Consider the following 19,895-nt stretch of genomic DNA (forward strand, 5'->3'; position numbering starts at 1 on the left):
TAGAGAGAATGAAGACGGGGTTCAGTACCACTTTCAACCGGTACCCACGTGTTCTCTAAAATACTTGAATCAAAATTAGTTGTTAGCTAAGATAGTTGTTTACAGGCCGCCACGCGTTGAGCGATACTTGTACTAGCACGATTAGCGGACACAATACAATTTTGTTGGTAACGCCATTGAAATCGACAATATAGAATGGAGACACATTTCACTTGCAGAGAGACACTTGCAATGGAGACACTTGCAATTAAAAGTGTCGACATGACTACATTTCACGGCGATATTGATAATAAAAAAGTATAGTCATTTCCTACTCCAAGTAAAAAGTGGAACTGAAACCTTTGCTATATTGCCCATAATTGGTAATTTATTGAAATTTATTAAAATAATACAATTACTGCAGCAATTTAAAAACCAGAACGATCCACAACCGGTCACAAAACCTGCAAAACTAGTACTTTAATTTAAGTATACAAATAATTTATTTAATAGTATGTAATGTCTAATTTTTCTAAACACTTTTACGCTCAAATAATTACCAAGCCTCAGAATTGCTTATAAATAATTCAAAGTTTCAAAACTAATACTATTTATTTGTCCGTAAGTAATTGAGTAACTCCAGAACTGTACCGTTGCCTCGGTATACGGTAATTACGAAATGTCCCATTACATAATGTACTGATATTACTCCATTACGTCTATATATAACCATCGTACTTGCTGATATCTTTCATGGCGACAGCCCATGTATTTATTATAGTCTGTCCGGAAAACCGTGTACTCTGAACAGAAAAAATATCGGGTTGCCGCAAACCCTACACCTTTAACCAATCGATGTATATAGGCTAATAAACCTTTCTACATGTCTCGTCTAAATCACCAGCTTGTACCTTGGAGTACAGAAACTACTGTTTAATTTATAATGTGAAATATGTAATCTCGATAAAAAAGTAACTGAGTATAAACGCGGCATAAATGATAATGTAAAGTAATTGCTTGCTGAATTTAATTTATTGCCATAGATTTAGAATTGATCTTTACTAAGTTATAGGTTGGTCGTGTTTATACTCAATTTCATTGTTATAAAGATTACTTAGGTAATAAAACCAATTAAATTTAATAAGAAGTAATAAAACAGATCAATGCACGTTGAGGACAAAGTAGATAAAGAGCACATGACTGTAAACGCGCGTGCGGGAGTGCTCGTGTCGACGATGTCTGTAATCCCAGGGGTCATGGGCCTCTGGATAACCGGCCTCTGAATACCTGTGTTGCCGGCCACGTGGTCCCGGTTTGGTCCGATGCTCAACCTCTCGAATCGGTCTCAGTACTTGGAGATTGATTGTAAAAAATAGCGGTCGGGTCAAAATAGGTGGATACAAAACACTGGTCGGTACAACTTGCGACTTTTCAGGTGTCGAAAACCGGTACAGTTTTTTTCCCGCAACTACAATTGATACTATTAAAGTCATACAAGATGGATAGGATTTCTGTAATTCACCATCGTTGTCTGTTTCCAAAATGTCCGAAATCCTGCCATCCCTGAAATCCATCGTCAATAATACATTCTGAACAAAGCACGTAACATATAACGTAGCCCGTTTGTCGGAGAAATAAAACTACAGTGGATTTCTGACCACTGACACTTCAATGTTACACTTCCTCTGTTGTAAAAATTATTGTTTGTAATTTAATTACTTGACAGTCAAACTCAAGTAAGTAAGTTTTTAGTTACTCATTAAATTAATGCAATGGTAAAAATGAAATTCCAGACTCAATGCTAACTATAGTATTGTAATATTATTAAGTTACACTGATATTGGCGTTGAATAGTTTTTTTACTGTTGAAGACTAAGCTGGCTAAAATACTGGTGTCTAATAGACCCAACCCCTTCCCTCTCCCCTATCAACTTTCTTATGAATAGAGATGGAGAGATTTATTTTGGGGGATGTTTAATATATGACCAACTGAGGAGTCTTTTTATGTATGAACACAATCAAAATTTAATTGTCCACCAAATTTGATAAAGTAACATTAGAGACCTCTAGATTGTGCCATTCTTCTTATTGTTATAATACATTTAAAATGGGGTGTCTCTTGCTAGGAGTTCCTGTTTAACAATTTTGACTAACCCCCTTGGGGAGGGGTCAAAAATTTTCAACCGTCAAAAAACTCCTCAGTTGGTCATATAAACACACCCCAAACTAAATCACTACATCTCTATTCATAAGAAAGTGAATAGGGGGATGGGGGAGGGAACTTTAAAACACACATATATTGAGCATGTTTAGTAGTAGCTAGATCTGTTACTATAAAAAAGAAGCAACAATTTTATTTGGAAACATTATTGCTCTAGTATATACTCAGAATTGGATATACGATAATAATATTTCATTATATAACACTAATTATTTCATCCTACAGTCACAGCCACAATGAAAAGTAGGGTTTGTTTTTACTATTTCTTGTAACTTGTTACAATGTCCTCTGTTACATTGGTCTCCTCGGCTTGCAAAAAAGGTTGAGCTGGGTGAATAGTCCCCGTAAAGCAAAACAATTTAAAAATCAAATGTAACTTGAAATTGGGGAAGAGCAGACATCAAAGTGGAATTACTGACCGACACCAGTCTACGATATAGATAGACCATGAATATGAGTTCTAGAGTACAAGGTAGAGCCCTGTTTGTGGCTGTAATATCTTATTATTACTGTGTACATACTACTGTATTAACACTTCCCTACATTGTTTGGTATGATCCTCCCAAAGGCCATTAGCCTATGGGGATGGGCAGAAAAAGGTTAAAGGGAAACCAACTTCCCTTTTTATTAAAATAAAATACATACAGGGGGGGATTGTGTGAAACAATACCTTTAATCTTATGCCAATGTACATGGTGATTAATTATTGCAGTATGAAAGAAAAAGAATGTTAGTCACATACAATGAGCTTATAAAATTTCATTGGTTAATATACTGAAGTTTAAATATAAATTTTAAATGGACGAGTAAATTTAAAGGAAATGTTTTAGTTTCAATGAAGCATTTTGACTTAAGTTTTAACTATTTATGCATATCCAGGAAATAACAAAACAGTATGAAAATTCTATGCCTTTAATCTTATGCCAATGTACATGGTGATTAATTATTGCAGTATGAAAGAAAAAGAATGTTAGTCACATACAATGAGCTTATAAAATTTCATTGGTTAATATACTGAAGTTTAAATATAAATTTTAAATGGATGAGTAAATTTAAAGGAAATGTTTAGTTTCAATGAAGGATTTTGACTTAAGTTTTAACTATTTATGCATATCCAGGAAATAACAAAACAGTATGAAAATTCTATGCCTACTTTGAAACGTATGAGTAATACCACAATTTCCCTGCAAATATGAAACTTATTTATCTTTTTTTTAATCCTAGAATTAGCAATTTTTTTTCGTTTTTCCTTTTTTATGGAAGCATACTTAGTTGAAATATTTTGCTGCCTTAACGATGTCATGAATTAAGCACATGTATGACATTTTTTCCTCATGCATTTCAAATTAAATAACACAGCCTCAAAACTCTTCAAGTCTAGACAGAAAATGTAGGTTTGGTTTAAAAAAGACCATCATTAAATCAGTTTATGTTTCAGAAAGACCAGGCTAAAAAATAACTTTTTAGAATCTCACAGCTTGTTGAGAAGGCAAAAGTGCATTTGTCCCATTTTGTTTGGAACTCAATGCACATTTGTTTATAGAGATAAATATGTACATTTTTATTTGCATTGTAGTAAATTATGTACTGTCAAGTAATATTCAATATAATAATAAATAATACATAATCTAATGTACCTTAAAAGTATAGAAAGAATTTTTAACAGATGTTTTTAGTTGTTCTGAAATTTTGAGTTTAAAGTAACAAGCAAATATTAAAGAATTATACATAAAAACAATTCTTATTCAAATCTATAGTTGGTTATAAAAGGGAGCATAAATATGCAAAATAAATTATAAATTATTTCCAGCATATATGCCTATTTTAAACCAGTTTTGGAAACTGTACTTGGAGACAGTTGTTAATTTTATACAACTTTAATATTATGAATACAGTATTATTAAGTACTGTATATGTGTAATTTACAGATTTAAAAAGTCCTTTTATTTGTAAATAATGGATATTTATTAATCCTTCTACACATATAGGATGTGGGCGTCCTTGCTCAATTATTCCATATCTAATTAATTCGTTGTGAACTAATTGATTCCATAACTGAATCAACTACTTCTTTTGTATACATACATTTAGCTGTTTCTATTCATTGTTTCAGTAACTATTCTATAGAGAGAAGCATTACAATGATGCAATGTAATTTGTAAATCCAACACATGATCACATACATAATAGCTAATCTCTACATTTGTATAAATCTGATATTTTTCAACAAAAATTCACACTAAATATTTGTATACAGCTTAAATATGATAGATAGTCTTTTTTAACTACCGTATATATGTGGAATATGGTACAAAATACTGCTATTTCTAATAAATAATTAATATTCTCTAAATACCCAATAGATGGTGGTATTTTACCTGCAGTACATTGGTGCTCGAAAGATTAATAATTTTTGTTTGGCTTATTATCATATCACGTATGGAATTATTTAACTAAAACATTAAACTTCACAAGCTAACATTACACTATGCTCGTAACATTAATCAAACTAAACATTTGAAATTTAATAAAAATAATGAACAGCAGGTTTCTGGTTTGATGTTTTGCATGTCACCTGATTTTAAACTGTCATATTTATGTTAAAGTCACTTCGTATAAACAGATTAGACTTTGAAATATTCATAAGGGAATAACATTTACAGAAGTATATAATATATGCTCATTATGTCCTTCTGGAATTACGCGGATGAGATGTAGCCGATAGGTCAATTCATCTCAAACTATGCACAAGATGTCTTCTCCCACTGAAGCTGTTGCTGCTGATTATTCTTTTATTAAGCTGATCAATATTATGAACTAAGGGAAATGTAAAAACGTTCTACAGGTGACCTAGGAGGCCAAGAGTAGAAAGCCTTGTCTCGCGGTTATGTGTGGCCTACCAAACGTTGAGGAAGGTTGTTATTGAGAAAAGACTCATAACTGTGATATAGTCTGCACAGTTGAGCAAGTATACAGATAAGATATAAATAATGTGTACGAGAGGTAGTAAAGGAATAATAGTATATTATTCTATTTTCACACCATTTATTTTTATAATCATAGTAAAGGAATAATAGTATATTGTTCCATTTTCACACCATTTATTTTTATGAACAGAAAGCCATCAATATATATAAACTTCTATAGAAGATATACAAAGTTTTCATGTTGAAAAGTAGAACAATGGTCAGTTGCTGGGATTTCAGACACCTACTTAGCTTTTGAATTCTCTAGGGTCAAGCTATAAGAATGGGATTGGCTATGAAAAACAATGATAGATGTTTTTATCTCAGCTAGATAACGAAACTATGCTTAAGTATAGTCCCTATGCTGTGCATAATACATAGTAGGTGGCTTCCGTGAATAAAGACTTAGGGGTCACTAACTCTCTTCCCTTAAACCTTTTAATACTAAACTAATTTAGCCTAGATTTGTTTTAAATAACTCTTGGACATGATTTACTCATTTACCCCTTCTGCATGACTTGTTTTGACTGGATTTAGTATTATGTAAATAAATTAAGTATAAGGATAAATATTAAATTTACGTAATGTATATTACTTCTGATTTTTAAGGTTTATTATTCTTTTTAATAAAAACACGCATAATAATTTGTTGTTACTTCCTTGTCATTGCTGTAGGATCATTGCCTAGGCCTGTTTCAATTCGTAGGCCTGTTTCAATTCGTAGGAATACATATAATTAATTTTATTAATAACAAAGAGACAAGTTATAGTTACCGCCATAGCGATCGCCATGTCAGACTCCGTGACTGTGTCCATGGGAGACGAAACCAGAGGAGCCTGCAGGGTGATCTTTTTAGTCAGTGCTGATGTCAAGTCCTGTAACACAAAATCTCCTACTGTTTGGTCTGTTCTGGTTTAATATAACATAACTATAAACACAGCTTGATATAAAGAAAATTCAAAAAGAGAGTGGAGTATTTCAGCTACCAAACATTTTTGGGATGACAAAAGTACTCTTTATTCATTTATCTGAAAACTAAACCTTGATTATAGTTGTAAAGCTTTACAGCTTATAACTTGCCAAAGTACACTTAATGTTCTTCCTACAACTTCACATTTATTGTTCTTCTATAACAACATTCTTTGTTAACAATAACAAGTTATTCAAAATGAGGGTGTATATTACTGGAGGGTGTTTTATATTCTATTAAGTATATAACCTGGAATAAGGATTTTTCTGACAGTTTTGTACTGGATAAGCAAACATATGTTATCCTCCTTTTGATCCCTATCTAATATGAACTGGTTTATACTCTCTTGTTAATGTGCTTATTTTTCACTTCATTTTATATTAGTCATCTGATGTAAGATGGTGGTAGATAAACAAAAGACTTATTGTAGCGCTTGCAATAATATTGTTACAGAAAGTTATTCAGCATTTTTTGTGACCGTTTTTGAGCAGTGGTTTCACTCACAGAGTGTAAACATAAACAATAAAAAGCTTGATAGTATAGTCTCTTTGAGAGGATGTCAAGTGGATGTGTTTTTTGTGCTCTTCTAGGTTAGAAAGCTTGAGAAATCTATGTGATTTCTGCAGAGTGTTTGAATTTACTCAGGTTAATCGGTAACCTCTATGACATGGTAACAAAGTTTCAAGATATAGCCAAAAGCTTAACCTCAAACTGGACAGATACTTGGTTGGGAATGTTGATCAGGATAGGCCTATTGGTGTTAATGTTGGTGATTCAAAGTTAAGAGATTCAGGATTAAAAAATTGCATGTGAATATTAAGTTTCAGCTCTGCTGATGATTCACAAACTTAAAAAACAGTTTGTAAAAAAAGCCAATCCAACAGTCTGCCAGACACCAGTACACGGAACTCGCTCATGATAATTTCAATTTTATCTCCAATAAAGAGTGGCAGACAGTTATTTATGCTAGTAAAGTAAAACAAACAAAGAATTTGGAATATCCTACAGTAAAACAAACTAAATCTAAAAAGTCCAGAAGATTAGGCCTAGTTGGAGTAAAACATGACTGGTTTCATCTGGGAAAAATCAGAGGAGGAACTTTTGTAGATGAGGTAAAGAATTATCTTAAGGGACACTTCTCGGACATTTCATTTTCAGAAGATAAGCTTGACACCAAAGGTTAACAGTAGTTTTAAGTTCTGCTGTGATTTTAATTTTAAAGACAGGGTCATGATAGCAGACATTTGGCCCAGTGTAACAACATTGAGACATTAATATCTTGCAAAGTATACAAATGAACTGTCAGAGATCAACTACAGAGGATTATCACTTATCAATATTAATAATAATATGGATTCGTCTCCGCCATGTAGTTCAGTGCGCTTAAGTGATACAGTCAACTCATCAGGTAGGTCAAGAGTGCCAATTCACTGAGTTTACTTCTAATACACATGGTTTGGACTCACAGTGGCTTGCTTACAAATAACCTAGAATGAAGTAGGTGTGGTCTAACTGAACCTTCTTTAACATTGTCCAATTTATTTTGTTCCTTAATCGATGTAAACAGATTGTTCTACATTAACATTTGCTACTTGAGGGCCAAGTTGTAGGTCTTGAAATGTTATGCGAACATAATAGCCTAGATATCTTATGTGGGTTGGAACATTGGCTTACAGTGGGTGAACTCCAATCTTAATCTTGTTGCGTGTTTCTGCTGTAAGTATCGTACAGGGGGTGTAGCCATTTTCTTGTCTATTTCAACTAAATGTAACACTATTGACTTAAGTTTTTTTATTGAGGAATTGAACTGTGAGTTTGCAGGAATAGCAATTAAGAAAAATGGTTTAATGTTGCGTGAAACAGCTATCACAAAATAAGGCATTTGATTGTTCTTTTTAATTGTTGTGTGGAAAGTTTTAATATTTGCTTTCCCATTAACATCGAATATCGATTTGCTTAGCTTTAGGACCTAAGGTTCACTCCTGAGTTAGTGAATATGAGGAACTGTATGGTGCTTCCAAATGACTTAAGCAAGTCTCATCATCAACTCATTCCTGCATTCCGTGATTTGAGAAAGAAATACCTTGTCTCAATATATGTGAACAGACCGACTTCACCGCTGCATTCTTCAATCCGTTCAAGGCAGCATGGGATTTGATAAACCTATAAGTAGACTCAAACCTAAAAATGTTTGTCACTGATTTTGCCACTGCTGAAGATTTTAATAACTACTCAATAGATGAAATTATAAATGCCTTAAGAACAGAGAGCCTTCTGCTTCAGGTTTGTTTATACCTTCGGATAATCAAAACTCATTTGAGTGGAAATCTGTAAATGCCACTGATGTTGTAATTATTGTAAATAGATTGAAACCTACCTATGGTTAGAATGATTTTGATATGTAAACCAATAATTTGAAAAGAATTATTTTTAACATAGCTCCAATTTTAGCTAATTTAATTAATTTTTGTTATGGGTTGTCTTTCCTGAGTTTCTCAAAACTTATAAAACAGTACCTGTACATAGGATAGGCCCTCATGATGATTTATCTAGATTCTTAACACAATAATGTAGGAAACTTTCTTCCTGAACAAAATGTCCCACGCCAAAAGTAGAAGACAAAATCCCATTTTTTGCATTCTGGCGTAGTGGGCAACATTCTATATTGCAGCTTTATAATTTCGGTACGTACTTAATATGCATTATCATTCATTAAACAATACATCAAATTAAACTGTGAAATATCTCGATTAATCTGATTTACAATTGTTCCTATTTTCTGATTGTCAATAGCAAGTTTGATTAAAAAGATATAACTGAAAAATAGACTAGTGGCTAGTCCTTTGATATTGGAAAAACTTTTTTGAGCAACTCGTCTTTTGACAGATCCATGTTAACTGGTTAGCTTCTATTGTGATTTAGTTGACTGGTCCAAAGGAAGATTTTATTTTGTCATTTATGTGTTTGCTGTTTATTATTATTACAGAAGTTCTTTATAATTTGTTTTTAATAGTTAATATTACATTTAAATTCCTATATATTTCTTGTAAATACATTTATAATGTACATGAAATACTAGCTATTAGACTTTACTATTTTCACTTTTAATAATAAAACTTTTAGAAAAAAAATAACTGGATTTGCATATGTATTCATCACATTACTTGTAACTTCATAATAAACCTACATGCTAAGTCAGATTATTTTAACTGGTTTTACTCAATGTTCAGTTCTTCAATGCTGACCTTTTTGTTGGTAATGTGGTGTTGAATATTCATGTATCTGTTGTGTAATTTGCTCTAAAATATAAAATGATTAAAGCAATCAAGGCAATTTAGCACCTTGATCCACAACAATATAATTTAAGATGAGTGACCATATGTATACACAGTATATATATTGCTTTTTTTATTTTATTGTTGCAGTTCACTACATTTTTTCATTAAAAGTATCAGTAGTTGATTATTTTATCTAGCTAATTTTATAAGTAGTCTATCTAAAAATATGTTTTGTTACAATTGAGGGATTAGCTGCAAATGTTTAATCAAATGTACACAGTTAAAATTTGTTCTTTCCGCACATCAGATATCCATAACTTACTCCATATATAGTCGAGCTGTTTAAGACACATCTAACATAATTTATGCAGTTAGGCCTAAATTAAACTCTGAATATTTAGTGTGTTATAAGATTTTTCCTTGATACATTAAAAAAATAAAAACTTTAAAAGATTAAAAAATTCTTGTTGGTGTATAAATTGTGTTTTGTACTTGTATGTGCGCATAATTCTGTGGAACTACTCGTTATCCTCCAAGTTTACCTTATATTTTAATAATTTTAATTTTCATCAATAGATAGTGTTCTGATGTGACCTGGAAAAGTCTCTTTGAGCTTTAATATTGTTTAAAATATCATTACCATAATTACTAAACAAAATTTGACCTAGAATAGGTTTTAAGGGGCTCCAACTTTTATTTATTCCCATGAAACTTGATCATTTTACTATGTTGCAACTTGTCTTGTTGAATTAGGATATGAAATTAGATAAATGCCTCACTATCTAACTACAGGACTTGGATTACTCTTTAAAATTTAAAATTATTAACAAATTGAATGCTTAGATAGATCACATTAAAAGCTGCCCTGTAATTTAAGTGATCCAAGGCTTCCATCAAAATAACCATAATGTTGTTTAATTGCAAAGAAGGATCCTCCCTTTTTGAAAACATATTAGAATTCATTTAGGAGTAATGTGTTTAATTTGGTTAATAGTAGCATACACCACTGTATTTTGGTATAATCATCTCCAAAATGTAAGATTTTCTTATGCACTGGTTTGAAAACTGCATGCAGTAACGGTACTGGTAATTTTCACAATAGTATGACTCCATGTCATCTGTCAATAGCATGACCTTGAGCCGCTTAGTCTCAAGTTTCTCATAAGATTGGGCTAAAACTTGTCAATTTTTCTGGTCTACCTAGTTACTTCTTAACAAATATCCTGCATAGCATTTGGAACTAGGACTGGATGTTTTTCTTACACTTACTATTAACATTTTTGAATACCATTGTTAACTATTAAGGATTATCAATAGTTTTTCTCCAACCTTTAATCCTAACGTTAAACTTACTCACAACATTTTTTTAGATTACCATAACTTACTTTTTTATAGCTACACACAATTTGATCTATTAAATATGTAACTATCAATGAATATGAACTAAGTCTTATGTATTATATTTCCTAGATATTTTTTTATAATTTTGGAAAAAACCTTTTAAAACCTGACCTTACTTAAGTGGTTTTTCTACGTACCACTACAATCATTATTGTAATTATTTTACAATAAGTAAATTCATATATTTAACGGTTTTTTATCTGCCATTTTGAAATAAAAAATATACAGTTTTGTTTTTGTACCAAAGTATGGCAACAAAGACCTTAAAATTATGTATAACATGATGTATGTTTTACACTTGAAAAAAATAAAGCACCAAACCCCTACCTCAGGATTTTGGCACAATCTGTACTTAAAATGTATGAATATATATTTTTAAACTGCTTTCAAGGATTTATTTTGTAAAGAAACCGTTTAGTTCACTATTCTAACAATCTGTTCTTTTATTATCGATTTGAGATTACCTTATATGAAACCCTCTATATAATGCTACACATATAAAAAATAAAACTAAATTATTTTATTACAATTTTTTTACTTACCACTTCGTCTGCAGTGAAGTCAATAAATCCAGGCAAAAGGATAAAATCACTGAAAAAATAAAGTAAATTAATAATAAATCATCCAGTATTTAATTATTCAGAATTTAAATTTGCCATACAAAATGCAGACAGGTTACACAAATATTTTAATGGAATAAATGGAGGAGGCATACGAGTATATAACAAATGTAATACTGTGAATAAACTATCCATCCCACTAGGTGAAGCCCCCCTGTAGCAGACTACAGAGTAGTCACACTTTTCCACACTATGTAGCAGGGAGATGGATTATGGTAAGGAAGTCTCAAACATGTTAGGCAACACAGCATATATTTCAGCCGCCATCCTTTGTGTGTTAGTGACAGTGCTCAAAACATTGCTTAACTAGTGTGGTTGAGCTTTTTTGCCAACCCCATCATTAAAGACACCATGAAACGGGCTTATATCATATCAGATGCCATGTGGAGGTTAAAAGGTCAGTCACTACTTTTCAAACACTCAAAAGTAATTTATCTGACAAAACTAAGAAAATAAGAATTGCTTTTGATATTGACAATTGTTCTCAAATGTTGTTTTTTAAGAACTCCTTTTCAGAAAAACATGGAAACAGCAAAAAAACAACAAAGAAGATAGAGTCCAATTAACCACAAAAAAGTTAAAAAAGGTCATCTTAAAAAAAGTACAATAAACAAAAGAAGCGTACCAAAGATTTCAGATCAAGATCAACTACTGTATTAGAATATGTGGAATTTGTATATAAAAAACCCTAATTTAGTTAAATATACTTTCAAAGTACATATGTAAGTTACATAATACATTAATGTCACACACACACAAATACACATACGCACATGTGCACAAACATGCACGTACAAAACTACACATTGTAAAAAATCCAACCAATTTTGTAAATTAAATGTAGATTTAACAATATTTGGAAGAATCAATGTCAGTCAGCATGATCAATTACAAGGGCCAAAAAGAAGATTCATCAAAATTGTTTAGGTGCAAGCTTCTTGGACCAGAGCATTAGTCAAAAATTCATTGTATGTATGATGCCAGTCGTACCTGCAAACTCATTGGAATATAATATCTAATGAGTATGATGACTTAAAGATATTTAATGGCTTAAAATACTTAAATTCCATGACAATAATAAAGACATGCATCACTACATGTACAATTATTCAACCATTTACAGTGAAACAAACCCAAAACAAGCAGTATATTACTCCATTTTAAAAATTTAGTAACAAAAACTACTGCATGTGAATCATTTAAATAATCCTTTATACTTCTCCAAAAATATGTGTTAAAATTATTTTATATTTGTATAACATTCTATCAGCAATTTAGTAGTTGTAAAAAAAGGTAATGGACCGGACTTAATCCTATACAAATTGTGCAAAAATCAAAATTATTCATAGGACAAAATTTTGCATAACACCTTTTCATATTCATTTGCATCTGATAAGGAAGATAACAATTTGACAGTCTATTTTTAGAGTGTGAGACATTGATCTGTCAGAATGTGAAGGCCAAGTCAAGGAACGCAGGACAACTGCTTATATAAACCACTGGGTTATATAAAGGAATTATATAACCGGCCCATGTGGTCTGATGATGGTGATCAATATCCAGACTGGTCAAAAGCAGGCTGGTACCACTTTTTGCTCTAGCTACATCTTCAAAGAAGACCACAAACTTTTAAAAATTTGTTTAGGCAATTGATTGAAAACAATTGCAACTTAAATTCATTACCAGTTAAAGACAAGTAATCTAACCTGGCCTGAACAAATATAAGAACTATGCCCATCTTACATAAACACAAAGTGATTCACTTTAGCATTCTCTCATTAATTAATTCTCAAACAGCAAATATGACTAATTGAATTCTAGTAATCTTCTATAAATATAATTTAAATTTGTATCTTTAAAGGAAGTATTTTTTCTTTCCAGGAAATCTGTAAAAGTCCTTGACATTACAATTTTATTTTTGAACTGAATTTCAAAATTATAGGATCAATGCTTTTAATTCGGTGTCCTTGCTTCTCCTTGAAATTCAGTATGTTTTAATATTGTTTAATATATTTCACATTTATATGTATATTATATTATAATTATAACAGTTATTAACACTAAATATTGTGAACCTAAGAGTTTTGTTTTGAAGTAGGTACAATGTTTAAGTCTTAAAAACTAAATAAGATGACCCATGAACATGATAAAATTATGTTACTAATACAATTTAATTTTCAACTATCTTAATTTACATGCAAGAAGTGTTTCTAGCAATAAATTAAATTATAGGAGTAGGATTATTTAATTTTAAGCTTATTTAGGATCCAAAACTAACATAAACCTGTGTTATACAGGCGTATTTCGTTGATTGTATCTTTGTAATGAATAATGAAATTACATTCCCTATAAGAACAAGTTGTACCTTCTACAAAGTTTAATTTTTACCTTTTACAAAGGGGCTAGTATTGATAATTTTGTTGAGGGACCAAATTGTAACTTGGAGCCTTGAAGAGTATGAAGACCTGTGCTTTGAATACAAAAACGTTAATCTATTGTTCTTAAATTAACTAGTAAGCCTTTTTAGAATGTTTAAGGGGCATTTTATTATTGTTTAAACCAAGTCTATATTCACCCAAATTGGAACAGAGTTTGTCAGAATATGAGGTATATTATAACGATATAAAACCTTTGAAAGAGATGCCACTGAGTGAACCTAATAAGAATACTCTACTAGCTATATTTTATTCTCACTGTTACTTGGCGAGCTAAAGTTGCTATAATGAACAAATTTGCCTAAGTAACAACCAAAGAATTAGAACAATATGTAAGCTAATGTATGAAAATTAACTACAAATTTGGAAAAAACTTTTATAAATATATTTCAATTACTTAGTCAAGCATAGAGGGAGGACTTTATATGTCACAAACAGTGTTAAAAATGTTTTGATCATTTTTAAAATGGCACAATGTTTGTAATTGATGATCCCATGCCTAAATGACCTTGTATATTGAAAATTATGACCAAAATGAGAAATCTCATTGTGATTCATAGAAATGGTAATTTAACTTTGAAATAAGCTGCTTTCAAAGTCAAGTTGCCGGTCAACTTAGGGTCATGGCATTGAATATTGTGTCTCAACAAACTTAGAGATGTGCGAGTCAGCACAAAATTCATATCACTACTGGAAACATTTGTGTTAGAATCAACCAAAACTGCTTGCCACTGTCACAATCCTTAAGCATATCAAAACAGGTGATGGGACCAATTACCAAGGTGACATTGACATCAGACATTCAAATATGACATGTTCAGAAAACAAGTCTACCAGGGAATCATAGTACTTTTGGGAGATGCTGTTGCATAAACAGTCCTGCATTTAGGAAAAATAGACTTTGGGGTTGCATCATGACAGTACACAATCTCACACTCTGTTCTTTGTCTATAGTCTTCCAACTTATAAATATTTTATCAAAATTATACATCCTACAACTCATCTGTCAAACATGTCACAGTTGAAAGGTATCTGTTGTTTATTGCTCTTCGTTTGTGTAAGCGTATCTTTAAAGTGATTGTGCTCGCTTATGCATTGATAGATTTCATTGAAACAAGTACCCCATTGGAATTGTAATAAAATTGTTCAAATAGTTAATGTCTACTAAATTTGTTATAAATGTACTGGTCTTTTAGTAAATTACTTTTAAAATGTTAAACGGGCGTAATTTTCTTAATATTAAAACAACATAACTATTTTTAAAATTTTCATCTAATCTATTCAAAACTATATGCCGAATTTGGTTTCTTTAGCTTTAATACAAAATGGTGGCTAGCGGCTAAACGAGACATTTTTCGTCCTATGTTTATAAGACATATTTTGTTTGAAATAATGAACACTATTAACTGCAGAAGTTATTGACACCCTTTTGTGAACACCTGCCAATCTCTAAAAATATTTTCAGGTATTATTCCTGGACCTAAGACAAACCTAAATTTAATATTAAAACATTTTAAAATTCAATAATAGCCACCATTTTGTTTTTTACACATAACTATTATTCATTTGAGAACGTAACATTCAAATGAGCTGAAATTTGGTATACAACTTTATAGCCTTAAAGCCTAATGACAGAAATAATTTCAATTGTTTAGAAGCTTTATTTTCAAATTGGCGGCTTCCTAAAACCTAAGCGCACAAATCTAAAAGCTTGTCCCATATTAAACAAGTCACAACTATTACAGGTACACAATTTAATTACAAAAATATGTGATTTTTTTAATTATATTGCCATAGTAAGTTTTCATTGTAAAAGTTAGAAGAATCATAAGTCTTAGTTAGTTATCTTGTTGTGATAGTGAATCATTTTTTTAACTAAAAACTTATTTGTAAAAATGCTGAAAAATATAATCCATACAGTACTAGCATATAGACTTAAGGTTTAGTTCCTTTTATTTTATTTTGAGATCTTTGTGGTGGGCAAACACAAAGTCTAATAAAAAAGTGTTTGTACTTTAATGTTACGCTGTAGGTTTATTTCTAAGATAACACCAATCAAAATAATACTGTCTAAACTTGTAACACTATTACAAGTTAACTCTGAACTGAACGTAAGTGATAATAAATCTCTGTACAATTGCATAACAAATATAAATGTCCTAAGTATGCATCTAATTTGCTGAAACCATAATAAATTTAACATATTATATTTACAATATACTTTACTGTGCTAAAGTTAGCATCTTCATTAACATTAAATAAGAATGAAAATAGTTAAATTACAACAAACATAGTTCCTACAGTTACTGGTTAATCTAAATATTAAGTATGCTACTCGCCATATAAGAATGATCTGCTTACGGAGGTTTTAAATAATCAATTAGAGTACAGTGAAAGATGTTTAGTTTATATTATTAAGAACCATACAGGACCTTAATGAAATTGTGTTGTCTGTCTGTCTGTCCTTCTGGGTATTAAGAGTCAGATAGTTGAAGGGTCGTAAAAGACTTGCACACAGATTTATCTTATTTCAAGGAAGAACCCTATCGATTTTGAGGTCAAAAGGTCAAAAAAGCAGTCTCTCCGTCTGTGTGTATATCTTTCCAACTACCTGCTTGTGTGTTAACTTTTGATATACAGATCCTAGAAACTTAAGCACATAGGTTACTCTTGGTCCAAGCAAGAATTCAATTGATTTTGGGGTCAAAAGGTAAAATGCAATCCCTCTCTGACTGTGCGTTAACTCTTTAGTTACGTTCTGTCAGATCCTTTCAAATTCCGATGTATCGGTTCATTAATTAAAAACATTTTTTAATTTGATTTTAAAAATCATGAGCCTGCTCAGAAGATAATGCTAACTTAAGTGCATATAATGTTGCTTACAAAGCCCAGCAGACAAGAGGGTAGCATGTTCTGCTCACCAGATACAAATTGAAGTAAATTAAATAACATCATAAATTAATTCATAATATAAATGAGACGTCTTACATTGTGGCTTGTCCACAAACATGTTTGTCCAAAACATTTATCTTTTTTATTTTATCAAAAAGATCAAAACAAAAATGTGTCATACTGTACACATTTATTACTCATTTTTCATCACATTAGAAGGTAGCGTACATTACAGTATTTGTTTGATAAATAAAACAATAGTACTGTACATGAAATGACAAAATCTGCTTAAATGCATAGTAGGCCTACTTGTAAACAACATATATTTACAAATTTACAGTATTATATAAAAACTTAAATTTTATTTTTCTGTTCTAATTATTCATATGATTGCAAGAAAAAAATTAAAAGCCAGAGAAGATAGCCTTGGTATTACTAAAGTCCTCCTCAGAAGTAAACTCTATTAGTAAACTTCATAGGTACGTATTAATAATTTCCCTACAATTCCTGGATGGCCATCATTTTTATAGAATAATGTCATCCTAATATTTACAGTATCCACCTGGTATTTCAGCAAAAATTGCAAAACTAACAAGGTCCTTAATTAGTTAATTTTTTCCATTTTAAAATAGAACTCTAAAATCAACAATGAGACATTTAAAAAATTTGTATTAGTAACATTAACTTTCACTGGATCAAATTACAATTTTATAACACAGGAATTCTCAAAGTTACGTCTTGGTGAAAAAAGCACAAAAAACAGATACAATAAGTTACAGAAGGGCTATATATTTACAACGGCACAGTTATAAAAATGTTTCAGCAACTATTAGTGCTTATATGTGTGATTGCAGTTGGAACTCAATTTTAATATTAATCTTACTAAGGTATTTTCTTTGTTAGTTTTAATTAAACTACAAACCAGTGATAAGTAAAAATTCCAGGTACTGTAATTTTGATTAGAATAATAGTAAATAGCTAAAATACAACAGCTCTTGTTGAATATAACTCCATTTTATTTTTCCTACTATAAGTAAAACTTTCATACATTCCCTATATACAAGATAAATTAATAAGATGTTTATAAGTTTTAGCACTGAGTACATGTTATGAAATATATATAGTGCTAAGTCATAAAAACATACCAGAAGGCTTCATAAAAACTCATAAATCATGTTAGATATGGCTAAGATTATATTCATAATGCAAAAATAAAGAAGGTTCCTACAAATGCTTGACCTGAAAAACTTTTCCAGTTTTTTCAACTTAAATTTTGGATACTTTAACATACAAAAATTTAAACTTTGAACGAATTTGCAATAGGCTAATTGTTAAATGAGTAGTCTGTCTAGTAAATCATTCAAAAATAGGGGATTTCTCATTTAAAATAGCACATTACAAAGTTTAAAAACTGAATAGCTTAGTATAACAACTACAATTTTCAAACAAAATATTAAATGTTTGTATTATAAAAATCCAAAATTACTTAATTCAAGAAATGAAACAACAATTAACGGAGTAGTTAAAGTGTAATGATGATATAATTGATATTTGACACCAACAAGTGTGGATTATTAACAACAATGAGCATCATTGGTAATTGTAATTTAATTGTTAAATAGTTTTTAATCAACAACTTTTATACAGCAAACTTTCTCCCAACAAATTCAGGCTTGGAATTTCACAAAAAAATCGTATCAAGCACATTAACCCTGCAAGTGCCAGTGTATGTTGCGGTCATTTTACCCACAAAGTTTCAAAACACTGATTTGTCATCACATTACACTTCAGTTAATCAATACATTTTAAAATTATTAATTTAGTCAAATAAACATTTCCTTTATAAATCAGTAAATATTTTCTTTCTTATCATAAACTACTTGTCAATAATACTTGAATGAACAATATTTTAATCAAGCTTTCAATTTGCATTTCCTTAAGGCCTAGAGTAGATGAGGCTGCAAGTACAACTAAATTTTTCAAACAAAAGGTAACTCTATTTTACTATATAGAGGTGCTTATTACTTAAGTCTGAAGAAGCTACCTTCTCACATAATTCCCAATAATTCACTCTAGGTACAGTAAAGCTGAACCTAACATACACACTTACAAATACACATACATTAATATTTGAAAATCATGTATGGGTACCTAGGCTTTTGTATTTCTTCCCATAACTAGGCCTATGTAAATCTAAAACCTAACCTGAAAGCAACTAGATACAAAGTAACTTTTAAGTGCACCTTATAAATAGATGTGTTTGTATAATTGTGATTAAGAAATAAAATACTTACTTGTAAGTAAGACCGTCTCCATTTGAAAAAAGTTGTGCACCTGTAAGTCCGTCTTCAGGAATATAACCAACTCCAGCACAAATCAGATAATCAGCCATATTAAATATAGGCTATTTGTTTATTTATTTTGCAAACGGTTAAACTAATTTCAACTATAATTGGAATTTTAACAACAAATAAACTAGCGTTATCCTTTTGTTAATTAACAAACCTTAAGAAAGCGTACACTATTTTCTAAGTATCGTCTACTGGCTTAAACCCACGTGGTTACATACAACTAACATACATACAGACAACTATAGGCTAGTACAAACACAAATCACAGACGTATAGTGCAGCCGAGTTTTTGTATAAATACGACCGCCTTTTCATTTGCCAGCGATGATTGGATTATCTTCAGAAAACAGCTGACTGATATTGACGTATGACCTTTAACAGTACCAACAGCATTACAACGAAATACTTTCCCATAAATTTGGAAATAAGTCAAAACAATAATTTTGTACAAACATAAATAACTAAATACGTTCCAGTTAGTTGTTGCTTTGTACTACAAGCGCATGTTGCTAAATATACGGATTACTTATTTATTACTAACTGTTTCTCAGCTTGCAATATTCTCCTTTACATTAGTCGATAGCGGAAACTGATAGTGTATATAACATATAATAATTATTAATAAAGATAATTATATATTTTTCATGCTAACCACTTTCTTATTAACAACTTTTCATCTTCATTTTGAGCGATTACAGCAATACAACTATAATTATAAGTTATTTAGGATTTATAACAGCATTCTCATTACATACCAGACAACAACAAAACGTTTGTAATA

The 19,895-nt window shown here is 30.7% G+C and overlaps 1 protein-coding gene across 1 annotated transcript in view; it reads right to left on the bottom strand.

The window, feature by feature from the left end:
• The window catches only part of LOC124369001 (inosine-5'-monophosphate dehydrogenase 2), a 56,203-nt gene extending 36,784 nt beyond the window's left edge, over window positions 1-19,419 (bottom strand). Inside the window, exons 1-3 of the mRNA XM_046826601.1 lie at window positions 19,058-19,419; window positions 11,359-11,407; window positions 5,941-6,042 (exon numbers count right to left, since the gene is read on the bottom strand). Coding sequence (XP_046682557.1) covers window positions 5,941-6,042; window positions 11,359-11,407; window positions 19,058-19,155 — 249 coding nt within the window. The 5' untranslated portion in view covers window positions 19,156-19,419. The remainder of the gene's footprint in view (window positions 1-5,940; window positions 6,043-11,358; window positions 11,408-19,057) is intronic.
• Between the last annotated feature and the right edge of the window lie 476 nt (window positions 19,420-19,895).

This window comes from Homalodisca vitripennis, chromosome X, assembly GCF_021130785.1.
Source record: "Homalodisca vitripennis isolate AUS2020 chromosome X, UT_GWSS_2.1, whole genome shotgun sequence".
In the NCBI taxonomy this organism is placed as follows: Eukaryota; Metazoa; Arthropoda; class Insecta; order Hemiptera; family Cicadellidae; genus Homalodisca; species Homalodisca vitripennis.